This window comes from Gorilla gorilla, chromosome 2 (genome assembly GCF_029281585.2).
Source record: "Gorilla gorilla gorilla isolate KB3781 chromosome 2, NHGRI_mGorGor1-v2.1_pri, whole genome shotgun sequence".
Lineage (NCBI taxonomy): Eukaryota > Metazoa > Chordata > Mammalia > Primates > Hominidae > Gorilla > Gorilla gorilla.
The window spans coordinates 19,284,586-19,311,627 of NC_086017.1; the positions used below are offsets into that span (position 1 = coordinate 19,284,586).

The window sequence follows — 27,042 nt, forward strand, 5'->3', positions numbered from 1 at the left end:
ATTTTTATTTTTATCATTATTATTTTGCGACTTCTGAAAAGAGGAGGAGTTCAGGTATTTGACAGAACATTTTATGATATCCCTGGAGTTTCTAAATCGAATCATAGTTTTTAAAAAGCATTTTGCATTTTTTAGTTCCTCAGTTGTTATTTTAAAAACATTTATAAGTGGCCAACAAGGCTCTCAGTAGTGTTTCACCTTGTTCTCTCTAAACTCCTCTTCTAAACACAATGTGTATAGGGCATTTGGTCTCCAGACTTCTTAGAAAAACCAGTCTGACTGGCAATGAAACACTGTGCTTTGCATTGATAATTAATATTTCATTTTATACACTGGAGCATTATCTGTAAATCTCCAAACATAGCATTGAAATTTAGTTGAACCGGGACTCGGTGAAAATCTGCTCAGTGTTCAGTACTGTACTATAAGCTTTCTTCACATACATTATCTCACCATGCATGAAATTGGGATCATTGTCCTCTAAATTTATATATCCAGAAGCTTTGTCTCAGAAATGTTTGGTAACTTGCCCAAAGTGAAGCAGCTAATAAGTGACACAGCCAGATTTCTTCTGGTGGGGGATAGTAGGGGTTCACAGGGTCTCACTGTTGTCCAGGCTGGAGTGCAGTGGCATCATCACAGGCTCACTGCAGCCTTGACCTCCTGGGCTCAAATGGTCCTCCTACCTCATCCTCTCGTGTAGCTGGGACCACAGGCACACCACCACGCCTGGCTAATATTCATATTTTTTGTAGCGACAGGGTTTTGCTGTGTTTCCTAGGCTGATCTCAAACTCCTGAGCGCAAGGAGTCTGCCCACCTTGGCCTCACATTCTGCTGGGATTACGGATACGAGCTACTGAGCCCAGCCTCACAGCCAAGTGTCAAGCCAGGGCTTCTGGACTCCAAAACCTGTATTGCTTCCTCGCTCTTTCGCCATAATAGCGAGACCTTTAAAATATTTATCCATCTTTGAGCCTCCCAGAAAACTCCTTTGCAATATACTTTAATAGAGGTTCAGAGAAGGGAGAAATGTTCTTTTGATTTTAACAACTTGCTGAGTAGGTGCATCTAAAATTAACTTATTATCCATGAGGTTAATTGTATCTTGTTAGATACAAACAAATGTCCATGTTCCTTTTTTATATGAGTCCTGAAATATTGTAAAATTATACAACGGAACCTGGAGGAGTAGGTTTGATTGTATTTGCTGTGTTTCACCTAATAGCTAACCATGGTAGCATCTTTCTTCTAGAATACTCCTGTTCTGATTTTATGTTCCCTTTTTGTAGTCATCAGATCCAGAATGTAAATTATTTTACGAGTACATCTACTAGACCCTGGAAATATTAAAAAATTACTCAGATAGGAAAGCTTAGTGACCCCAAATGAGTGTTTTCTGCTTTGAAAAGAAAAACTTAAAGGTGGCTATAACAAAAGATTTTGCACTCCTGAGCCTAATTTTTCCATTTATAAAATGAGTGCTTTGGACAAGATGACTTCTAAGTTCTCTTCTAAGCTTTAAGGCTATATGTATGGTTCTGACAATTCATCTTTACATCATTATTCTGTATCTAAGATAGTTCATTCTTCGCATTTTTTATTTTGTTTTTGTGTTTGCTTTTCAGAGACCTGGTTGTATCCTAAAATGTTTACGTGATTCAAATTACCATTGAGAGCTCTTTTTTATATCCTTGTTCACTCTTCCTTCCAAGTGTTTACAGTTTTAGTTTTGCTTTCATTTGGCCAGCCACAATGACATTTGTATGATGTAAGATTTTTTTTTTTTTGTGGTAAAATTTTTGTGGATTATTTCCTAGGTTTCTAAGGGAAAATCTATGAGAATTGCTCTCTTTGGTGAAGAGAATATTTACTTACCTGTAATACATGTTCTCTAAAGGTATAAATTATAATAATTCACCTTTGCTCTTCCTATTGGGGGAGGGTCTTACTCAGAAATTGATGTTTATCAAAATTCGATCTGTCTTATGTCAGGGCAGGAGAGCCACAGAATGGTGAGCAACCTGCAACTGTATATCTTAAGAGAACACAATTACAGGTAAGAAATTTTCTGTCTTCCACAGGATACATAATCTTATTATCCTAATCTTTGCAGGTTTACTATCTGGCCTAAATTTATTTCTCATCAATTTATTATTCTAATCTTTACTACCAAAAACTTGTGACTGATAGGTCTTCTTTTTGACTTTTTCCCTTTTTTTTGATTTCTACTGAAGCTCATTTCGTGATTTGCATTACTCATGCATAATTTAACCAAACTACTTGTTGGAGGGGGGAGTCCCATAGGTTATTTCATTTGAAATAAACCTTTTGGAAACGCTTTTGGTACCTGTAGTGAAGAGCTATTAATCCTCATCCAAAATCTTCCTATGAATCTTTTTTATTACCTCTTCACACGTCTCTAGGACGGGGCAGACAACTTTTAAGAGATCTTTATCTTCCTTCTAGGCACTTATTTTATGTATTAGTTTTATTCTATACGATCACAGTCTCTCCTAAATAAATGTTAAGATTTCTTCCTAAGTCTTGCCATTTTACACCATCCCAAACAGTATGAAAAGTTGAATAGCAGTAATTTTTTATTGGTTTTTGTCTTTTGATGGGATCTCATTATATGTAATCCAGATTTCCTCAAGTTTGTCAGTTAAAAGGAATTGATAGGACAATGTTCCAATATGCTGAGACACAAGACAATAAAATGCTTGACTGTGTAACTGAATTAGTGTGTTGAATTGTATCACTCACCAGTTGATGTACATTTAAAACAGGTGCACTAAATAGTTTTAGATAATTATTGATAATTCTCTGGTTCTTTTCCAATTATAGCGCTGGATAAAACAAGCCTTAGAAGAAGGGATGACTCAAACATCATCTGTACCCCAAGAGACTAGAACTCAGCACCTATACCAAAGCAATGAGAATAGTAGCTCTTCTAGTATCTGCAAAGACAATGCAGGTACGTATCTAAAACCTTTCTGACTATATGACCAATGATTGTTTCAGGTCTGCATAAAAAATTTAAGTATGAGTATTTCTGATACAAAAAGAAATGGCGTGTTTTCTAAATAGTTACTTTACATCTGTCTTTACAGAGGAAGAGAGAGATCTCAAGTCAGGGATCAGTTTTCCCAGGACGACAAAGAAGGACTAGACAGTGTACAGATAACAGCAGAAATGGTTATAAAAAAGGTTAGATACATTTAAAGTAGTAAGTTTAGGAAATTTATATTCATATTTATAAGATGGGGCAAGGGCAAGAAAGTGGTGGAACACTAATATTCAGGAAAGAATTAAAATTCTGAGTGATTAAGTTGGGTGGGACATGGTTGAGGGAGCAGGGGATGAATGAAATACGTGAAAAATTATTATCAATTGATTGTTTTCAAAGGGGCTTGTATAATTAGCATAAAATTTTTAAAAGAACAGCCGGGCGCTGTGGCTCGCACCTGTAATCCCAGCACTTTGGGAGGCCAAGGTGGGTGGATCACCTGAGGTCAGGAGTTCGAGACCAACGTGGCCAACATGGTGAAACCCTGTCTCTACCAAAAATGCAAAAATTAGCTGGGTGTGGTGGCAGGTGCCTGTAATCCCTCCCTAAACAGGAGGCTGAGGCAGTGGAGAATCACTTGAACCCGGGAGGTGGAGGTTACAGTGAGCCAAGATCACGCCACTGCACTCCAGCCTGGGCGACAAGAATGAAACTCCGTCTCAAAAAAAAAAACAAACAAATTTTTTTAAGACAGCTTTAAATCTAAAGTCTTTGTGCATTTTTAAACTAGATGTCAATGAAAAATCATCTGTTCCATTGGTTTTGACAGTGACTTGCAAAGGATGTAATTGAAAGCACTTGTGATATCTTAATGTATTTTGTGACAATCTTTTTACCAGTTTCTCCTGCAAATATCAGCTTAATTGAAAAGTTCTTTGTGATTTTCGTAACTTTTCTCTAAATCAGTTTTTTAAATATTAGACAATCAAAATACCAAAGTAAATTAGATGCTAAAGCAACCTTTCAGGTTGCAACAAACAGAATATTTCACATTTTCCTAAAAAACCCACTTCATTGTTCCTGTTTACCAACTTGCTGGATAAATGTAATGAACTTGAATTTAATTAGATAAATTTTTAGTAGCAGATATTGCAACTAAAATCAGAACTTTTCTTAAAGTTCTTACTTCATTTGGATTTTACTTCTTTTCAGATTTTATTTCAGAAAACGTGAATTGCCTTTTTTTCTTCTTTTCTTTCTTTTTTTTTTTTTTTTGAGATGGAGAATCAAGCGATTCTGCCTGCCTCAGCCTCCCGAGTAACTGGGATTACAGGCGCCCGCCACCTCACCCGGCAAATTTTTATATTTTGAGTAGAGACGGGGTTTCACCATGTTGGCCAGGCTAGTCTCGAACTCCTGACCTCAGGTGATCCGCCCACCTCGGCTTCCCAAAGTGCTGGAATTACAGGCATGAGCCACCATGCCTGGCTGTGAATTGCCATTTTTTAAATTATGGATTTAGTTTATTCTTTTGTCTCTAGATTAGATTATACCTCATAAGTTACCACCTATATACCTCAGGATAATAAAATTCCAGTTATCTGAAAGATAAATTATACTGTTTATTTAAAATGTTTTCTTCTAGTATTCACCAAAAATTAGGGAGATTTAGTCAAATATGAATAGTATAAAGAAATCTTGGTACCAGATTTCCATTTGTATTATTTCTTTTTTAACAGCTTTTAAGGTGTAGTAAGAATATAACTTAGCTGAAATAGACTATCATGTTTGTGTATCTATCTGGTGTGTGTGTTAATGCATGTGTATAGTTAAGGTTGGGAACAGGAGATTGCATAGCATTTCACATCCTGACTAGCAAAGGATTATAGGAAAAGTGTCTTTGTTATCACATGCCCTGGTTGGAAGGAAATTAGGATTCCTAGTCACCAGCCTTTTTTGTTATTGTTGAGCTTCTGCTCTAGTCTAACAGTGAGAAACACTCACAGGACACACCTTGCCCTTAAAAAGCAATGTAGGAAAATATTTGATTTTAAAAATCAAGCAGCAGTCAAATGCGCAAGTTATATTGCTACAAGATTAGCGTAAATTCTGAGGAATTACTTTTATTTGTTGGCTCTCTTTTGTTTTTTTCAAGAATACCAAAGAGACATTAAGAAAGGGGAAAGGATTTCTATAATAGAAAAAATCAAACAGACCTTTACTTGAAAACCAGCTGTCTCCTTTACTAACTATATGATGTTACTAGAAGTCTCTGAGGCTAGGCGTGGTGGCTCACACCTGTAATCCCAGCACTTTGGGAGGCCAAGGCGGGCGGATCATCTGAGGTCAGGAGTTCGAGACCAGCCTGGCCAACATGGTGAAACCCTGTCTCTACTAAAAATACAAAAATTAGCTGGGCCTGGTCACGCACCTGTAATCCCAGCTATTTGGGAGGCTGAGGCAGGAGAATTGCTTGAACCTGGAGGTGGAGGTTGCAGTGAGACGAGATTGCGCCACTCCACTCCAGCCTGGGTGACAGAGGGAGATTCTGTCTTTAAAACTTTAAAAAAAAAAAAAAAAGTCTCTGAGCCTCATTTGTAAAATGGGAATAGCAATACCTGCTTTATAGAGCTAACATTAGAATGAATAATGTATATAAAGTTCTCAACATAGTATCAGGCCCATAAGAGTAATTATTATACGGTCATTATTCTACACAGAATACTCTTTCTTGTAGAGTATTTGTGGATTAATAAATACATTAAAGATTCTGGCTGGGCGTGATGGCTCACGCCTGTAATCCCAGCACTTTGGGAGGCTGAGGTGGGCAGATCACGAGGTGAAAAGATTGAGACCATCCTGGCCAACATGGTGAAATCCCATCTCTACTAAAAATACAAAAAAAATTAGCTGGGCATGGTGGCATGCACCTGTAGTCCCAGCTACTCAGGAGGCTGAGGCAGGAGGATCGCTTGAACCTGGGAGGCAGAAGTTGCAGTAAGCCAAGGTCACGCCACTGCACTCCAGCCTGGCAATAGAGTGAGACTCCGTCTCAAAAAGAAAGAAAGAAAGAAAGAAAGAGAGGGAGGGAAGAAAGAAAAGAGAAAAGAAAAGAAGAAAGAAAGAAATACATTCAATATTTTAAGTTCCTAAAAGCTGAAACTTTATAGAAATAAAAGTTATTATCAAAGTAGGGCAGGGGCATGATGTTCATTATTTGTAAATGATGTGGGTCTATTCTTAGAAGAGACTAAGTAATCAGCTGAAAAACTTAGAATTAATAATAAGAGTTTAGGCCAGGCATGGTGGCTCACGCCTGTAATCCCAGCACTTTGGGAGGCCGAGATGGGTGGATCACGAGGTCAGGAGTTCGAGACCATCCTTGCTAACACAGTGAAACCCCATCTCTACTAAAAATACAAAAAATTAGCTGTGCGTGGTGGTGGGCACTTGTAGTCCTGCTACTCGGGGGGCTGAGGCAGGAAAATAGCATGAACCCAGGAGGCGGAGGTTGCAGTGAGCTGAGATCGCGCCACTGCACTCCTGCCTGGGCAATAGAGTGAGACTCTGTCTCAAAAAATATATATATATACTACTAATAATAAGAGTTTATTAATATCACTGGATAGAAGGATAAATATATAAAAAGTATAAACATATTTTTAAAAATCATTTATATACCAAGAAAGTAAATGAATACCAATTTTTTTGTTCCCAAACTTAACAAAACTAAGAAACTGCCTAGGAATAACCTTAGTTGGGTATATGGAGTAAACTGTTACTGAGAAATATTTTTAAAGTCTGAGGAAATGGAAATTTCTTTTTCTTTTTTTTTTCATGAATCATACGTGAGCCTTTGATGAATTTCATGTTCATTATGGAAAGAATATATATATGTGTATATATATATTTCTTTCTCTCTCTTTCTCTCTGTCTTTATATAGTTCCCATGAAACTGCCTTGTTTTTGGAATTTGATTAAATGATTCTGAAGTCTACCTTTAAAAAAATAAGAAAAAAATTGAAAAAATAATAATGAAGTACTTTCTCTTGAGGTGTAAGACGAGCTTCTAGTATGAAGCTAATAGTTAAATTTAGTATAATATTGATGCAAGAATGGATGTATATATGGAACAAAATAGTCAGAACAGGCCTAAATATAAATGTAAAAGTTGGTAAATTGTCATGGAATTTTTAGTTAGGAGATTGAAAAAGAATTAGATTCTAGCTGGACACGGTGGCACGTGCCTGTAACTCTCAACTACTTGGGAGGCTGAGGTAGGAGGATCACTCAACCCCAGGAGTCAAGTTTGACCTGCGCAACACAGCAAGACCTTGTCTTCAAAAGAACTAGGTCCTTTGCCAAAGAAAATTCTAGGCACATTCAAATATATATATTTTTTAAATTCAAACTTGGGCCTGGCATGGTGACTCTCACCTGCAATTTCCAGCTCTTTGGGATGCCAAGGCAGAAGGATCACTTGAGGCCAGGAATTTGAGACCAGCCTGGGCAGCAGAGAGAGACCCACACCTCTACAAAAAATAAAAATTAGCCAGGCATGATGGTGTGTTGCCTGTAGCCTTAAGGAGGCTGAAGTAGGAGGATGACTTGAGCCCAAGAATTTGAGGCTGCAGTGAGCTGTGATAATGCCACTGCGTTCCAGCCTGAATGACAGCAAGACATCTGTCTCTAAAAATAATAAAATAAATAATTCAAAATGTATTAACCATGTTTTTGTGTCTATACTGCCTCTGTATTAATAGAGGATTAATACATTGGGGAAAGGGTTTGCAGTAAAACTGCCGGGGAGTAATATCCCTGCTAGCAATCTGATAAAATTTATCATGTGCATTAAAAATATTCATAATCCTTAACCTAGTAGTCGTTCATTTGTTCTGCTTGGTATCTTTCCTACAGAAATAGACAAACCAAAATTTATATATAAGGTTGGTGCAAAAGTAATTGCGTTTTTGGACCATTAATTTTAAATCACTGTAACTAGGCTCAGACACATCTTTATTAATCAAAATAGGAACCACTGCAATCAACACATTTTTGCCAATGAGAAATAAGTTTGTTTATTCCTGTAGCCTAAAAATCCATGCTTCAGGATTCGACAAACTCTTGGAAAATATTTTCTGCATCCTGCTGGTTGTGGAAGCACCTTCCCTGTAAAAAGTTGTCAGATGCTTGAAGTGGTACCTGGTTGGCGAGAGGTCAGGTGAACATGGCGGGTGAGACAAAACTCTGTAGTCAAATTTGTTCAGCAGCTTCAAAAGTTGAATGAATTGTTTATTAGAATAATTAATTCTTAGTTATTAACAATTGCAAAAACTATAGATTAAAAATAATCTGAATTCCAACCCCAGGAATGGTAGAATCTGTAATTTTATCTGCTTGTGCACATACTTGTAATGGAGTATCATATACTATTTCTTGAAAATTTTATTTTTGATTCATTTTATCAAATTAACTCCCTCTACCCCCAAAAACAGCATAGTACCACTTTTGAATTAGATTTGTGATCTTACCTAGCACCTTGAATTTGTAAGAATATTAAAAGAATAGGCAGGTGCAGTGGCTCACGCCTGTAATCCCAGCACTTTGGGAGGCGGAGGCAGGCGGATCACGAGGTCAGGAGATCCAGACCATCCTGGCTAACACGGTGACACCCCGTCTCTACTAAAAATACAACAACAACAACAACAACAAAAAAACCGGGCATAGTGGCAGGCGCCTGTAATCCCAGCTACTCGCCACTGCACTCCAGCCTGGGCGACAGCGAGACTCCGTCAAAAAAAAAAAAAAAAAAGAATATTAAAAGAAGAGTATATGATGACTAAGGTTCCTTCTAGGAATGTAAGGATGAGTTAATATTTGAAAATTTAATAATCGTCATTTGTTAGCAGGTCAAATGGGGGAGGAGAAGTCATAACACAGTGACTTTTATCAATTTAATGATAAAATAACATACTATGATCTTTTAATATCTAGCTGAAAAATTGCCAGTTGTCATGCATCATGAAAACTAGTTAAACATCAAAATAGGCTATCAAATTATCCCACTATTACCATTATTATTTAATATAGTCTAAGTAATTGTTAGCCAAAGTAATTACACCAACCCCCTCCCCCCCCAAAAAAAATCAACATAAGAGATATAAGTACTGGTAAAGAGGGTTAATGTGTTATCATGTACAAATACTATTATCTACCTAGAGAGTTAATTGAAAAACTGGTAGAGATTAATAGGGTAACTGGATAAAAAATAAGTATGTAAACTTTTTAAATGTTAATAACATTTAGATAACAAAGGGAGAGATACGTTTTATTCATAGTAGCTAAAGAACTCTGGAGAGTAAACTTAATTAGACATGTGGTATATATAGATGAAGAGGGACATAATATGTGAATAACAAAGATTATGCCATGTTCCTGGGTAAGAATGCTTCTCAAATTACTCCTGAATTTCATGTAACACCAATCAAAATCCTAACTTTTTTTTTTTTAATAGTATGAGCATGGTCATTGAATGACTTCTATAGTTCATTGCTAGAATAGCTAAAATATTTTGGAGAACTAGAATAGAATAACTGGAATTTCCCTAACAATTTTAATAAAAAGTATGCTGGTGTTGATTCAGTATTGGACAATAAGTGGAAAGAATAACATTCGGAAATAAACATTCAGAAGATAAGCCCAGTATATGTAAGAGTCTAATAAGATAAATATATTTCAAATTAATAGGGAAATTATAGTTATTCTACATTTACAGAAGATTTTGGAAGAAGGTGCTGGCTATTTGTTATGGGGAAAGGATGGATTAATTGCTACCCCATACTTAAGTATGTTCTTTTTTCCTTTTTTGTAATGGCAGTTTGTCAGTGTGAAATAAAATGTTCTTTTTTAATTAAAATCTAAATTAAAAATTAAACATGGAGACAAAAGGAAAATAGGCTGGCATTTTTACAGTGTCAGGGTGGGTTAGCAAAGACATGATATCAGAAGCAGAAAATAAAGTGGTCCGTTTGACTAAATAGAAACAAAACATATAGCAGAGACTTGTAAATAAAATTGAAGGCAATCAGTAAACTGGGAAAATACATTTGTAATTTTATTGACAAGGGGTCAACATTCTTACTATTTAAAGAGCCCTTACAGATGAAGAAAAAGACCCCAACACCTCAGTAGAATGCAGGCTGAAGAACATGAGCCAGCAGTTCTCACAGGACTAAATATAAACTACACATATGTAGATATTCTTTTGATTTAATAATCCTACATGTAGCCATTTGTTCTAATAGCAAAAAAGGAAAAAAAAGTTGGTTAAATTTTGAAAATACTAATGTTGTGCAGTCATTAAACCTGAACTGTAGATTTCTATTCATTGTCATAAAATGTTGACCATGTATTTCTGAGTGAAAATAGTTACTGAGTAGTTTAGGTAAGGCAAGAGTCAGTGAAGCAATGTCTGGATAAAAATTTACCAGGATATTAGCATGCATTTATTTGTGGATATGATTTTCAGGTTGTGTATGTGTTTGTATAACCTTGGTAATTTTTTGAGTAAAGGTGAAAAATAATAATAATAATAAAAGATGGATAGATTTGACCACATAAAATTTGGAAACTATATATGCAGGAAAAAGAGAAAAAGTAGGCAAATGACTTGGCTTTCTTTGGCCTGTAAACTTCTTAAGGGCAGACATCAGGTCTCTTGTTGAATACAGTATCATAATAAGTACTCAGTAAATATATGTTGAATGAATGCCTTGTACATTGATTTGCACGTGGCAGATTTCACCTGTATCTTATAACTCCTTTCTACAACTAACTTCATCACTTAACATAATTGACTTTGATAGTTATAGTGTTGGACCTAGCAGTACAGAGATCTGTAAGATTCCATTGTTTAAGACCCTTGAAATATTAAATATATAAAAGTTATTCCAAATATAAGCCATGAATTACATGTTTGTTTCTGTTTTATACCTAGGCACTTTTTAAAAGGAGGAAAGAAAATTTAGTATCTGGAACAAAAGGAAGATGTGAATATACTTCCAATCTAGGAATATTAAAAATTCTGAGATATCAGAAAGGAAAAATATGCATCTTCAATAATTTTTTGCATTTATTCTTCCCTCTTCATCTAAACATCTCCTACCCTAGTTTAGTGCCTCATAATTCTTTGCTAACTACTGTGTTAACTCCAGATGGTTTCCCAGTTACTAGTCTCGTACTGACCATTGCTTCCAGGTAATCTTCCTGGCCCAAAAATTTTCCTTGAAGGCCTGGAATAAATGTCACTCCTTCCATGCACCAAGCCTTGGATATACTTTAACCTACTGATTAAGAATATAGATAGATGGAGCCAGGCGCGGTGGCTCACGCCTGTAATCCCAGCACTTTGGGAGGCCGAGGCGGGTGGATCACGAGGTCAAGAGATCAAGACCATCCTGGCCAACATGGTGAAACCCCGTCTGTACTAAAAATACAAAAAATTAGCCGGGCGTGGTAGCGAGCACCTGTAGTCCCAGCTACTCGGGAGGCTGAGGCAGGAGAATGGTGTGAACCTGGGAGGCGGAGCTTGCAGTGAGCCAAGATCGTGCCGCTGCACTCCAGCCTAGGTGACAGAGCAAGAGTCCGTCTCAAAAGAAAAAGGAAAAAAAGAATATAGATAGATGGGGCCAGGTGCGGTGGCTCACGCCTGTAATCCCAACACTTTGGGAGGCTCAGGTGGGTGGATCACTTGAGGTCAGGAATTCAAGACCAGCCTGGCCAACATGGTGAAACCCTGTCTCTACTAAAAATACAAAAATTAAGAATGTAGATATATGGGAGCAAGAATACCTGTTTTGTCTCTCTCCACACATCAAGTTTCTCACCTTTAATATGGGGATGATAATAATAGTGCTTGATTTATAGAGTTGTTAAAATTAGATATTTCACAATAAAGCACATGGCATAGTCTGTGGTATATAATAATCATTTAGAAAATACAGCTTTTTTTTTTTTTAACTAACACATAGCAGTGTGATCACCTTTCTTGATCATGCTAATACTAATGTGTTCACTTTTTTTGTTGTGTCGTTTTGTTTTGTTTTGAGGCAGTCTCCTCCCTCTGTCACCCAGGCTAGGGTACAGTGGTGCAGTCTCAACTCGCTGCAACCTCTGCCTCCTGGGTTCAAGTGATTCTTGTGCCTCCACCTCCTGAGTAACTGGAACTACAGGCATCCACCACCACTCCTGCTTAATCTTTTTTGTGTATTTAGTAGAGACAGGGTTTTGCCATATTGGCCAGGCTGGTCTCAAACTCCTGGCTTAAGTGATCTGCCTGCCTCAGCCTCCCAAAGTGCTGGGATTATAGGCGTGAGCCACCACACCTGGCCCTCTTTCTATTTCTTACAAATTTTAAGCCTCTTGAAAATAGAATGTATGATGACCATTTTTCCCTTCATACCTAGTTCAGTAATCAGTAGGTATTAAATATATATCCTTTTAACTGTAAATGAATAAAACTGTATTTTTATTCTGAGAAGTGAGAAAGGTGCTTTGACCTAAATGGTCACTAAAATATTTAGTGTAGTAACTTGCTTTTTAAGTGGATCTAAGAAGTATAGAAAATAGGATTATTCTAGTCAAAAGAATGTGAACCTAATTTTTTAATGGTTGGGAGAAGTTTTTGTAGAAATCATTTCATGCTTTTTAGGTAGAAAAGGGGCTAGACATGGATCAGGGAATCATATAAGAATAGAAAGAGCTTCTGAAAAGGGACACATATATAAGAGATGGTGAAAGGAATTTGGATTTAGCATCCCAGTACCTTTAGTTGGTGATATAGCAGTTTAGTAGAGGGTAACTGTAACACAGTAACAAAGACTTTTCAGAAACTCAATGTAAAAGAAAGAACTGTAGCAGTGGCTCACGCCTGTAATCCCAACACTTGGGGCGTCTAAGGCGGGCAGATCAGCTGAAGTCAGGAGTTGAAGACCAGCCTGGCAAACGTGGTGAAATGCCATCTCTACTAAAAATACAAAAATTAGCCAGGTGTAGTGGTGCATGCCTGTAATCCCAGCTACTAGGGAGGCTGAGGCAGGTGAATCACTTGAACCCGGGAGACGGAGGTTGCAGTGAGCTAAGTAAATGCCATTGCACTCCAGCCTTAGCGACAGAGCAAGGCTCCGTCTCATAAATAAATAAATGAATAAATGAAATAATTTTATATTTTGCACTGGTAGAAATTAAATTAGAGATCAGTCACATTTGATTTACCTGGAGTTTGGGAGATAGAATGTTTTCAGAGTTATTTTAAGTATGGTAATTAAAGAGTTTCTTTGGGATTTTGGTTGGATTGGAGGAGATAACTTAATGGGATGAGGCAGAAAACAGTTAAGAGCCATTGTAGATTACAGATTAATGGCTTTACTGTAGAGCCTTAAATTAATCTGTGGTTTCAAACTCTCATCCAAGCTTTGTGTTTCACAGACTTGTTGAGCCCATTAAAGAAATGGAAGTCTCGCTATCTGATGGAGCAGAATGTCACCAAGTTACTTCGGCCTCTGTCTCCAGTCACACCACCCCCTCCCAATTCAGGCTCAAAGAGTCCCCAGCTGGCCACACCTGGCTCATCTCACCCAGGGGAAGAGGAGTGTCGAAATGGATACAGCCTCATGTTTTCACCAGTCACATCTCTTACTACTGCTAGTCGCTGCAACACTCCTCTGCAGTTTGAGGTGATTTGGGTTTGGTTGCTGGGAGTGCTGGATATGAAAATCATCATTTGTACCTTCTCATTTCAAATATAATACCATTCCAAATGTTTCTTTACTATCTTCCTTCCCCATCTTAGTAAGAGAATGGGAAACCTCAGGGTCATTGTGGCCTGTTACCTGGTAGCCTCTCATCTTGGCAGCCCCTATACTTCCCAAAATAGGCATACTGCTACCACAAATCCCATTCATGTATCTTTTGCATGCAGTCCATCAGTCTCCATAAGTTTAGGTAGTAGGCATGCTAGATCTCCATCGTTATCTTTACTGTATACTTTGGTCAAAATAGGCCTCTAGCTGCCTGTAGTATCTGTTAGTAACACTAGCCTGAGAGCACAGATGATATTGATTGTGTCTTCGTTTCTAGGCCTTTAAATAAGTGAAGTGTCTTTCCCAGGTTGTTTGGTATTTTCATTGTGGCCTTAGCAGAGATTTAGAAAACATTGGGGTATGGCTTATGGCGAATGCGGGTTTTTTTCCACTCCAGGTTACTTTCCCTCTTTGTTATAATGTCTTAGGAATCAGAAGTAGACAAGTGGCTAGCAACATGTATTCATGAGACAAATTTATTACCTTCACTGTTGGATTAAGTTAGAAATGTCTGCCTCAGCTGTTTCAAAAAGTAATCTTGAATCACTTTAGTGTTCAGGTTTGGGTGACAGCAGGTTTCAATAGAATCCATGTATACTTTTTTAAAACACTTCATCTATTGCATGTTACTTTGATTTGTAATTAAAATGGACACTGTCTCTTTTTTCCTTCTCAGAAAAATTTGTTCTGACCACTAAACACACTCTGCTGCTCTGCCCCCTTGTTTGCACTTCTCCAGATGTGTTTTTTGAGAAAGGTGAACATTTTAACCAATCTTACGTTTCCTATTCAGCTTTTCCAAGTATGAGGATTCAGAATACTTAGCTTTTATGAGTAACTAAGAGGTAGTTAGCAACATTGAAAGCAGAACTGTATTCTTTCTTACCCTAGACCTCTGCTTTTGGAGCAGACCTCTTTCTGGGTGAGGGAAAAAACCTCCTGGTTACATATCAGTTATCTAGGGAAATTACTCTTTACCAGATTCTTTATGAAATTCTTTCAGCCAGATAATAAAGCAGCTGATTCAGGCCTTTCTAACTTGACTTTGTCTACTTGCAATTGACTTTGCAGTTCGCACCTAGAGCTTTATAGTAAGGTATCATGAGAGGAATTCTCCCTGGAGGGCATAAGATTATAGGAATAGAGTGTCATACTTTATCAATACAGGTTTTATTATAAATGTGGAATTATGAAAATTAGAAGGAGGCCGGGCGCAGTGGCTCACGCCTATAATCCCAGCACTTTGGGAGGCTGAGGCGGGCAGATCACGAGGTCAGGAGATCAAGACCATCCTGGCTAACATGGTGAAACCCCGTCTCTACTAAAAATACAAAATATTAGCCGGGCGTGGTAGTGGGTGCCTGTAGTCCCAGCTACTCGGGAGGCTGAGGCAGGAGAATGGCGTGAACCCAGGAGGCGGAGCTTGCAGTGAGCCGAGATCGCGCCATTGCACTCCAGCCTGGGCAACAGAGCAAGACTCCGTCTCAAAAAAAAAAAAAAAAAAAGAAAGAAAATCAGAAGGTAAGTCACTTTGCAAAACAAGCGGGTTCAGTACTCAGTGTGTTCCTTATCCCTTGTAGCATTTGGGATAACTATTAAACACTGCAAATATAAAGTGGTTTTGGTTTTGTTTTGTTTTGTTTTTTTTAATTGGTGATCATTTTAATAATACAGTCAATGCATAATGTTAGAATACCAGGAGGGAAGGAAAATATTAAATAGTAAAAGGTCCAAGGCATGGTTTCACTTGCAATTTAAGGAAATTTTACCTTTCTCATCAATAATAGAACAGATTTCACCACCCTGACCCATTCTAATCACCATTTTAATGGCCATACTCTTTGCTGTATTCTAGTACAGAGAGGTGGGGAGCCTTTTTTGTAGCAAAGGCTGTGACACATTGTGAAATATCAAAAAGGTGTCACATATAAAGACCAGCTTAGGCTGGGCATGGTGGCTGACACCTGTAATCACAGTGCTTTGGAAGGCTGAGGCAGGAGGATTGCTTGAGGCCAGGAGTTTGAGACCAGCCTGGGTAACATCGTGAGACCACATTTCTACAAAAATAAAATACAAAACTTAGCCAGGTGTAGTGGCATATACCTGTAGTCCCAACTACTTGGGAGGCTGAAGCAGGAAGATCACTTAAGACCAGGAGTTTAAGACTGCAGTGAGCCATTATTGTGCCACTACATGCCAGCCTGGGCAACAGTGAGATCCCATCTCTAAAAATAATTTAAAGACCAGCTTAGGCCAGGTACAGTGGCACACACCTGTAATCCCAGCTACTCGGGAGGCCAAGGCAAAGGAATTGCTTGAGCCTGGGAGGTTGCAGGGAGCCAAGATTGCACCACTGCATTCCAGCCTGGGCAACAGAGGGAGACTCTCTCTCAAAAAAAAAAAAAAAACAAAACAAAAAACAACAACCTTACTAGATTAGTTTGGGGAAGGATATTTTTGAAAAGGAAAAAAGCATTCAGGAAAATGGTGAGAAGTCTTAAGTGCTAAGGGGAAGAAGGTAAGAAGATAAACAGTGGAAGAGAACAAGATCTTCAGGAGGGGAAAGCATCTAGAAAGAAGAGTGGAAGCAACATTGGGAGGACAAGCTTAGTTAGCCTCTCCTTTCTACCAGAATAACCCTCCCCTCCTATTCTTGCCCTGAGAGCCATACTCCACCCGCCATTTCACACATACGTGCACCTAGATGTACACCACCCACTGTCCATGCCAAGTAAAATTCACAGCCAAAACCCTGCTTTGCTGAAGCAGCCTCATTTCCCCTACCTCAGCATATGCCTGCCACCTAGGCCACAGTTATTCAGAGTCTACATTAGGCACCCTCTCCTTACCTCAGCCCTAGCACCCCTGAATCGTTGTCACACTACCACCATTACTCTCTTCACGTGTTCCCATTCACATCTTTCCATTAAGCACTCACTGCTCAGTCTCTGTTATGGGACTGCTGCCTCACCTGAAAGTCCCAAGGTAAAGTCCTACCCTCTGTAGGATACAGGGACCTAAGTATACACATACGTGCTTTTTCTGCTCTGTTGTCAAAAGTACAATGGATTTTACAAAATAACATTAATAGGGGTGGCTCAGGTCTAATTAGATTATGCCAAGAACCAACTCTAGCCTGTGAGCTAGGGATTCCATCAATCACATTTCCTGTAACTGTCATTCAAGAGGAACTGGCCATCTCCCTAACCATGTCAGCCCCCAGCACACTTAATGTCTCCCCCTGGATAGCACTGGGAGGGCCTGAGGCATATAAGAGAATAAAGAAATGTGACAAGCAGAAGAGGCATTGGGTGAAGGAACAAGGTCCATGTAAGGAGGAATAAGGGGTAGGGTGCCCCTCAATAACAAATACTGTAGGTTGCTAAACTCTCATCTAAAATACAAAGACGTATAACACTAAAATTTCACCAGTCTAACTCTTTCCTTGTATGTGCTTGAGATGTTTACTTACAGCATGAAACATTATAACCAATTTATCCTTAAATGCTTTCAAAGATACCAGGAAGCATTTTAACAAGTCATTCTGTCCATTGAGATGAGTTCTGCAGTTAAGTATTTCCCCTATGCATTCTTATTCAACTTCCCCGCCCCCGAAAAAAGTTGTGGCTAACATCTATGCTTGCTTTTATTTTTTGTTTGTTTTGTTTTGCTTCTTGACTTCGAGTAGATGAATAATAACAAGATGCTTTTCCCTCCTCTAGAACATATCCTCCCCTGAGAGTTCCCCTGCGCATAGGCCCGAGTCCCTGTCACCCGAGGTAGTTATCACACCATCTCAATCACACTTGGAGGCTGAGAGTGAGTGTTCATGAATGTGTTCCTGAGTGTGTGGGGAGGGCTGGGGATCTGAGTCAGTGGGGTGATGGGCTGGAGGGCGGCCACTCAGTCACAGTAAGTTGAATGAGTCTTCCTGTGTGACTGTGACTACACAGGACTGTCAATGTAGATGGAGGAAAATGAAGGTAGGAGTGTGTGTGTTGTGTGTGTGTTTGGTGGGGTTGGTTTTTGCCGTTTGGGGGAGGGGGTGGCTGGAGTTCTATTAAAGAATAGAATCTAGAAGTCAAGATGCTGATATGTGGTAGGAGTCTTGTTAAAGAAAGGCTAATAAATGAGGAAAGTTGAGTCAAAAGTTGTAAGAGCTGTTTTTTGAGTTGGGTGGTGACTTATGCCTTGTTCTAGGGTTAATCTAACAGCTCTGTAAACCAGATGTTTTGGCCTTTGGTTGATAGATTGAGCAGCTTTTTCAGGGAGGGAAAGTCATTCTGTCTTTCAGCTTTCCTACATTTTCTCTGCAGCTCCTTACTGGGTGCACAAGGAAACCAAGTGAGTCCCTGGCTTTCTGTCACAGGCCACCATTCTGCAATGGTTAGGATATGGTTGCTATACAAGTTTTATCTCTTAGGATATCAGTAGAGTGGTTTTCTCACAAACTCTACTGCTGTGGATATGTCAAACTCAGATTTTAGTGCTAGAGTTTCTATTATAAACTTTCAGATGTAGTAACATTAACTCTGAATCTATTAATACATGGGACCTTTTTTCTCTTGAAGAGAAAGTTAGAGTCTCTCAGAAATAGTCAACTGAACTTTAACCCCATCCCCTTCCAATAAAAAATTAGGGCATAATTCAGTGACAGTCTACTAAGTTCTGAATCAGTAGTAGTTCACAGGTTAATATGAAACTGAAAAAGGTTGTATTCCACTAGTATATTAGAGATTTTCTTGGTGTTTTGACTCTAGCTTGTTAGGAAAGTAAAGCTGTTTCTCCTCAGTTGTTAAAGATTCTAAGATAACATAATTTGAAGACTGATATGGTATGGTATCTGGTTTTCTGGTACCATTCTTTGTCGGTTAGCTGTAGTTGACCTAGTGTTGGAAGTTTGGAGGTTATGATAACCAAATAGTAGGTGGGGTTTATTTTTGGTACATTTCAGCATTTCAGAATCTGCAGTGATGAGCATTAGTGGTCTTGTGGTATGTTGACGTACGTTAGAGGATAAAGAAAGAAGAATTGAGTGGCCAGAAAGTTGTATGAGAAACACAGCTTCTTTAACAGTGAAAGTGAGTGAAGAACTGGTTGGTTGATGTCTTTAATGCCATCCTCCTTTACTGAACCAGTAACTTAAGTACTTGCCTTTCCGTCTACCTTCTCCTTCCTCCACCTTTTTCCCTTCCCCCCACCTTCCATCAGTATTAATTTAGAAATTGATAACCCCGGAAGCCAGTTATCTTAAGACACCAGTCTCATCTTTGTTTTGTGCATGGGGCTAAGGTAAATTCCTAATTATACCACTTGTCCCTTAGTGTAGTACAAGGTGACTCAGCAACCTGATGAAAGGTTAAGCAGGCAAAATAGTCACATTTAGCCAATTACCTAATTCTAACTTTCCCAGTATTTCCCATCCAGAAAGACTTGAAAGCAATTTTGGAAAGGCCAGGATTCTTTAGTACTCTGGCCCACGTACACTGTTGCTACGTGGGACTTTTACAGAATATAATGGCTTTATCTGCTCTACTTCCGTCCCTCTTATCTTTCCCTGTTCACCTGTGTCCCTCTCCCCTCCTTTCTGCCCTTTGACTTTTTCCTTTCTCCCCTACCCCATGTCTCCGTTGATTTTTATTCTTTCAGCTTTGTCACCGAAAAGACCTGGATTTGGCAAAAGTAGGATACCTTGACTCCAACACTAACAGCTGTGCTGATAGACCTTCCCTTCTCAACTCAGGTCATTCTGACCTGGCTCCTCATCCCTCCCTCGGACCCACTTCTGAGACTGGTTTCCCAAGCAGAAGTGGAGATGGACATCAGACCCTCGTGAGAAACTCAGACCAGGCATTTCGGACAGAGTTCAACTTGATGTATGCCTACTCCCCTTTGAACGCTATGCCTCGAGCAGATGGACTGTATCGAGGATCTCCTCTAGTGGGGGATAGGAAGCCTTTACATTTGGATGGGGGATATTGTTCCCCTGCAGAAGGATTTTCCAGCAGATATGAACATGGCTTAATGAAAGACCTCTCTCGTGGATCCTTGTCACCTGGTGGTGAAAGGGCCTGTGAAGGAGTCCCATCTGCCCCCCAGAACCCACCACAGAGGAAAAAAGTAAGTGTTTCATGTTATATCGGCGAACTTTTCAAGAATGTTAACCAAGTAATTTAGTAGATATTCATAAGTTTCTGCTATGTGTTCCGCACTTCTCTCAGACAAGTGAGACATAGTCTCTGCCAAATCCAGTGAAAGACAGGCTGTTTTAGTACAACTTGGTGAGTGTTGTAAATATTCAGCAAATGTAAATGCCTGTATGTGCCATATACTTGCTAGGCAATTGAGAGGTTAGAACAGTGAAAAAGAAATTTTACCTATTATTTAGTGTGTCCCAAGTTCGAGGCACTGTGTTAAGCTCTTTAAGTGTGTTTTATCCTCACAGTAAGCCTATAAGATAGGCAATTTTCCATTTTGCACATGAGGAAACTAAGGCAAGTTGAGTAACTTTCCCGTGGTCACACAGTGAGTAAATGGAAGGACCAGGATACTACCCAGTTTGAGAGAGAAGGCTGGAGTGAGAGGTGGCAGGTTACTGATTTAACTGAATCTCAAACAATAAGTAGGAGTCAGCCAACCAACAATTGAGGGTGAGGTATATTACAGTAGAGGGAGTAGAACAGGTAATTAGGTGGCACTCCATTGGGCAGGCAGCAGACATGCAGTATGGTGCAAACAGTTGGATGTTGTTGTATCAGGTGGAAGGCCGGGGGAGCCAGGAGGAAAGTGCAGAGAGTGCTGGGCTGGGCCAGGCCATAGGGAGCTTGCTAATGGGTTGGGACTCCACTTCCAAGTAATGCCTGATCAAGAAGTCACAAAGCCAAAAATATGCTTTTGTATAAGTGGTTCTCAACTAGGGGTGTTTGGGAATGTGTAGGAGTGTTTTGAATTGTCCCAGTGACTTGCATTTATTGAGCAGGGCCAGGGATGCTGAATGTCCTGTGTAGGGGACAGTCCCATGTAATGGCCAAACATCTGTAGTATCCTCATTGAAATGAAACCTAGTGGTTTTTTATGTTTTCATTATAATGATATTACCAGAATTTATTAACTTCTTTCCAAAATTATTTCTAGAAAATGCATATGCAAAACTGTCTATATTTTTGTTCCATTTGAACAGAAAAATGAGAACCCTAAGGGGATAGAAGGAGGAGGAAACACTGGCAGATAATTTGGATTAAGATAATAATTGATTTTGAAGATTGTTGCATGAACAGCATTGACCACCAGAAACAAACATGAAAACAATCTTTGGATTTCTGGTTTTATAATATTTACTATGTGCAAAAGTCATAGAAATCATGATATTTTATTTCAGAAACACTTCTGAAATTTATTGGGCACATTTAAGCATAAATTTAAGCATATGCCAAATTCTGTGCTGGATGTTAAAGATAAAAAGCCAGATAAACTTGGCCTTTGCCTTCCTAGAACGTATAGTTTAGTCAGGGAGCAATCAAGACATGGTAATAGGTTCTACGGCCTGCGTAAGCAATGTGCCAGAACAACAAAGAGAAGGTGTACTAGGCAGGGCACGGATTATGGTGGGCAGGGTGGGATGGGAGGTCTGCTGTCAGGAAAGAATGAGCAAGCATTAGGGAGATGAAGGGGAAGTTAGGGAGAAGTTACCAAGTTGTTTTCTAGAGCTAGCTTGCTAAAATTATAAACTGGAAATAATAATTTCCTCTCTTTTTACATTAATTACATCTATGTGTAAGACAAACAGTAATAAATTCCTATTTATATCTTGAAAAATTGAACATATTTAAGTATCCTGGAGCATTGGCTTTTTCTTTTGTTTTGTTTTGTTTTTCCTTCTCTCTCTCCCTCTCTCTCTCCACCTACCTCTCCCCACCTCCCTCTCCTCCATCTCCTTCTCCTCTCCCTGCTTCTTTCTCTCAAACAGCTAACTCTAGGGGTTCCCAAGGAGTACAGAACAGCCATCAGTCACCTGGGAGGCTTTTTAAACTATACAAGCTTCCAATTCTCCCTTCTCTAGGTACTTCCATTGTTGCAAATAACTATGATAGCATGCTTCTGTTACTGTGTAATGGTAACCTCACAAGTTTTTCTGAAGGCAGAAAAAAAGATGGTGGTCTAATTGGCAAACATTCTTTAGAAACTTGCCTCCTAGTTTATTATCTTCCTCTTACCAATTTCCAGCTGCCTTAAATATGTAGCTGTGCTCAGATCTCTTTCATACTCCCCAAAAAAAGTTGTCAGGGTTGGTGTCTGCTTTGTTTGCGTGGCTTGGCTAGTGGTTTACTAAGGTACCATCTTTCCTTCTTTCCCTGTTGCTAGTGATCCACTAATGATATCCAGATAGAGTACCATTTTTTGTTTGTTTGTTTGTTTTTTCCTTTCTAGGTATCCCTGCTGGAGTACCGAAAACGGAAACAAGAAGCTAAGGAAAATTCTGCTGGTGGGGGAGGTGACTCTGCACAGAGCAAAAGCAAATCTGCAGGAGCTGGGCAAGGCAGCAGTAACTCCGTTTCTGACACTGGTGCCCATGGTGTGCAGGGATCCTCAGCCCGAACTCCATCTTCCCCTCACAAAAAATTCTCCCCATCTCATTCCTCTATGTCCCATTTGGAGGCGGTAAGCCCATCAGATTCCAGAGGCACTTCTTCATCTCACTGCAGACCTCAAGAGAATATCAGCAGTAGGTGGTAAGTTTATATTTGATGTTTTATAGTTAAATTGGGGGTGGGGGGGAGTATATATCTAAGATCATTCCCAGTTTTACCTAAAATCTGTGGGAACACTTGATGGGAACATCTGAGACAGCCAGCCAACAGTACCATCCGTCCTGTTCAGCTGATTTAATAATGTCAGCTGCAACCCCCCAGCTTTGCAGAATTAAGAATTACCAACATGCCTGTGGAGCAGTGCTTTGGATGACATGTAGTTATGGATGCAGATGAGCTCTTTTATTTGGTGGGCACTAACGCTGCCTTTCCTATTTCTCATTTCACATGAAAGGTGAGTCAAGAATCCAGCCAAGTTCCACATGAATTAACAACAGATGTCTCTCTTCCACACAGCTAGCATATACAGAGCAAAAAGACATTCTGAAAGGATTTGTCTGGTTTAGGGGAGACCACAAATTTAAAAATGAATAATACTGGTGGCAAATACTGAGGATCAAATGTGTGAAATAGAGAATGAAGCACAGGAGTTCAGGGATCTTGAACTGAAAAAAATAAGTCTGGGAAAGAACAGTCCTGGCTCAAATGTTTAATGTTCATTAATCTATGAAACCTTTATTAAACCAGTACTATGTATCAGGCACATGATTTCCTAAAGGAGAAATTTTAACATTTTAAATGGGGGTTAAGGGAAGTTAACATCTTTAATCCACTTTTTCCTTGATTTCTTTTTCTTTAAAAGTGGTTGTTGTTGATGTTTCTCTTTTGTGCCTGACATAGTTGGAGGCAGAGGAAATACCTTGTTTTAAATTGGTTCTGAAGAAAGTAATGTTTAAGAGGATGTTTTAAGAAAATACACTGTGCACTGGTGAGGGCTTCATTTGTTTTGGTTAAGTCCTGTGGCTTGAACTTGCACCCTGTTGCCTTTACAGGATGGTTCCCACATCAGTAGAACGACTCCGAGAAGGAGGGAGCATCCCCAAGGTCCTCCGAAGCAGCGTGAGGGTGGCCCAAAAGGGAGAGCCCTCTCCCACATGGGAGAGTAACATCACAGAGAAAGACTCAGGTGAGCCCATGGCCTTCTACTGCCACCACATTCAGGGACACATGAGCCAAGTCCTGTACAGCTCATGCCTAGTGCTGAGTTGAGGTGAGTCAGTTTCTGATGCAGTTGGGCTCCGCCGTATGCTAGGTTCCAGCCCACTTATGCTCATTTGGGCTACAACATTTGTAAGATCTAGCGTTTCTTGCTCTCTGTCTGCTCTTTTTTCCCCAAGGAATACCTTTCTGTAACTCTCATCTCTCCAAAGTCCTGGAAATCTACCTCGATGAAGGATGAAGAGAAAGAAGACGGGAATCACATCAGGCATTTAGAACATAGCCCATAATTAACCACTCATTTTGCCCTTCTGGCATGCTGCACTCACCCAGTTTGTCACAAAGAGAGCAGTACGGGTTGGTGATGGCACTGATGATTTAAATGAAAAATGGCTCTTTCTTACTTATTCTAAGAAGCCAAGCTGATTTTTTTTTTTATGTGTTACCTTCCAGACCCTGCAGATGGAGAAGGCCCAGAGACATTGAGCTCAGCACTCTCTAAAGGAGCAACAGTTTACAGCCCTTCCAGATACAGCTACCAGGTGAGATGAGAAATTGCTGGTCTCTAGCCATAGGAGTGTGTTCTGGGTCCAAAATTGTCCTGGTCATCCTTTGCCATTGAGATGCTGTCTTTGCATATAGTTTCAGCAGCCTTGGAAATAAGTCATCATCTGCTTGTCCTCAGGTAATAAATTATGCCAGAAGATGAATACGGTGATCAAAGACAGACATTTTACTGCCTTTGGTTTCCTAAAAAGAATACATGGTTAAAAGATGAAGAAAAAAGAACGTAGGGTATTATAAATGTTCACCAGCCATTTAAGGGACTTGTTCGCGTCCTTATTCTTTTCCTCCCAACTTTGTCTAGCTCCTGCAGTGTGATAGTCCTCGGACAGAATCACAAAGCCTCCTTCAGCAGAGTTCCTCCCCCTTCAGAGGACATCCTACACAATCTCCAGGATACAGTTATCGAACTACTGCACTGAGACCTGGAAACCCCCCCTCTCACGGTTCTTCAGAATCATCCCTCTCTTCCACGTCCTATTCCAGCCCCGCCCACCCTGTGTCCACAGACTCGTTGGCCCCATTTACGGGGACACCAGGGTATTTTAGCAGCCAGCCACATTCTGGAAACAGCACTGGCAGCAATCTTCCAAGGAGGAGCTGCCCTTCTAGTGCTGCTAGCCCTACCCTGCAGGGACCCTCAGACTCGCCAACCTCAGATTCAGTTTCTCAGTCCAGCACAGGAACTCTGAGTTCCACCTCCTTTCCTCAGAACTCTAGGTCGTCATTGCCATCAGACTTACGGACTATCAGTCTGCCCAGTGCTGGGCAGTCAGCTGTCTACCAGGCCTCCAGGGTATCTGCGGTTTCCAATTCACAGCACTACCCACACCGTGGGAGTGGGGGTGTGCACCAGTACCGACTCCAGCCACTGCAAGGGTCAGGAGTCAAGACTCAGACAGGACTTTCCTAGGGCTTCTGGATTTGGGCAAACAGAACTGAATGAGCCCATAGCTGCTTCCTTCCAGCTGCCTCTGGAACCTAGGCCGAGCATATTGCTGAGGAAGGGGGGTACAAGGTGCCAGAGGATTGGGTCTGGTGGACAAGAAACAAGACTTGTGGTCACAATTGGCCTCTGGCCTTGGAGAAAGCTGTAAATCTTGTCTGAAGCAGAGACTATAAAGAAGTTTCTCCCTGCTGTCAAGGGTACATTGTTGACAAGCAAATGGTGTTTCGGTTAGTAACGGTTCTAAGTGCAATGAGTTGTGTTGAAGCCTCCGTCTCCCATCCTTGCCTGTAGCCTGTAGTCACTTGTGCAGTGAGGACATCTTTTTAAATTAAAAAAAAAAAAAAAAAAAAAAAGTTTTCAAAGGAAAAAAAGTTAAAAGAGCCAATCTCAAAGCCCCAAGCCATCTGAGTACTGTTAGGGTTTTATGCACTTAAGAAAAAAGGTAGGTATGTAAATGTTCATCCTAAGACAACCATTCCAAAAGCAGGTATCTGGCCAATGTGTGTCCACCAAGAATACTGTTTATCTTTGTCTTAAGATCACCAAGAAATAGGCAAGGATAGTAAAGCTTGGAACCTGCACCAACTGGAGGGTGCCTGGCTCTTTGAAGAAAAGCTCATGGTCAGCTCTTGATTATTCGGGAGCAGATTATTTGAGTAGATTGTCTGAGCCTCCAACTGTTACCATCCTACTCCCCCTTCCCAAGCTATTTCACAGCTCAGTAACCCATGAAGTAAGTAGACAAGAAAAGGAGGAATGAGACATGAGATAGGCCAATTGCATTGCTACTTACCAGCTTTTGGCAATAAATTTCATTAGGAAGGATACCGAGTGGTTTGGGAATGCTTCGAATTTTATTTTTTCTACTCCCAATTAATCAGGAGTTGATGATCCCATGAGCAGGACCGCCTCCATGATTGGGGAGCATGCACTTGTGACTGCAGGGTAAGAGTGGGAAGATAGGTTTGTGGAGTGGCACCGACAGGACTGTGATTGTGTGTGGGCCTGCCCCACATTTCTTTGGGGGATGCTTATGTGAGAGTGGGCCCAGTGAAAGAGTTACCAAGCCACCCACACCCCTAACACTGTTCTGGATGAGAGACGAGAGCAGACCGGCTTCTCCCCATCAGTGCATTGTGCCTGTTGTACACCCCTGGAGGAGCCCTGGAGCCAGCCCAGGTGGGGTACACAATCTTTTTAAATTCCATATGGTTGCCAGCTTATTTCTTTCACTTGTTTACTGTAATATCTGGCGTGTTTTTATTTATCTAATTTTGTATTCAGTTATAACCATGGTAGGGGTAGTGAATATATGACAGGTGTAATCCCTGGTGCTGCAGTGGACCTTCTTTTCTTTTGGACAAGATAATACTGTGAGTTTCCCTCCTTCCTTCCCTCTAATTTGTTTTCCTTTTTTCCCCAGCCTCTTGCATCCCCTTCTTTTCTACCCTGTCCTACAACTATCATATGCACAGTCTTCTCTCTTTGTGTGTGACTGTTACAAAATTTCACTTTTCAAAATCGAAATCAGGTGTTTGCTCAAATGAGGGGAGATTTTTTTTTTTTTTTTTTTTTTTTTTGATGCTGAGACCTCAGCAGAGTACTTTTCTTTTTGTTGTTTCCCCCACAAACCCATCAGTCTGGGAGAGCATTGGGAGTGGAAATCATGTTGCCTGGGATGCTGGTTTCTTTGTATATTATATAAAACGTATGTAAATGTCTCTCCATTTGGGCTGGGGTTTGCATTCTCCCCTTGGCTATTTAACCGAGGGGAGAGGCCAGCGGGCAGGCGGCCCTCACCCTGCCTGGCACGTGCAGAGACCCCAGCCACTCTGTGTGGGCAGGGTGCTGTCAA

General features: G+C 40.0%; 1 protein-coding gene across 29 annotated transcripts in view; it reads left to right on the forward strand.

Moving 5' to 3' along the window:
• Window positions 1–25,540, forward strand: part of SETD5 (SET domain containing 5) — a 78,678-nt gene extending 53,138 nt beyond the window's left edge. For 21 of the 29 annotated variants that reach the window (XM_055382819.2, XM_055382827.2, XM_055382828.2 and 18 more), the window contains 8 exons: window positions 2,847–2,976; window positions 13,495–13,742; window positions 17,591–17,647; window positions 19,518–19,988; window positions 22,296–22,597; window positions 23,509–23,642; window positions 24,128–24,216; window positions 24,543–25,540. In XM_055382819.2, the coding sequence (XP_055238794.1) occupies window positions 2,847–2,976; window positions 13,495–13,742; window positions 17,591–17,647; window positions 19,518–19,988; window positions 22,296–22,597; window positions 23,509–23,642; window positions 24,128–24,216; window positions 24,543–25,151 (2,040 nt within the window). In that variant the 3' untranslated portion in view covers window positions 25,152–25,540. The remainder of the gene's footprint in view (window positions 1–2,846; window positions 2,977–13,494; window positions 13,743–17,590; window positions 17,648–19,517; window positions 19,989–22,295; window positions 22,598–23,508; window positions 23,643–24,127; window positions 24,217–24,542) is intronic. The other 8 variants (XM_063703580.1, XM_019023858.4, XM_019023856.4 and 5 more) reach the window with 1 other exon arrangement.
• Window positions 25,541–27,042: the final 1,502 nt, after the last annotated feature.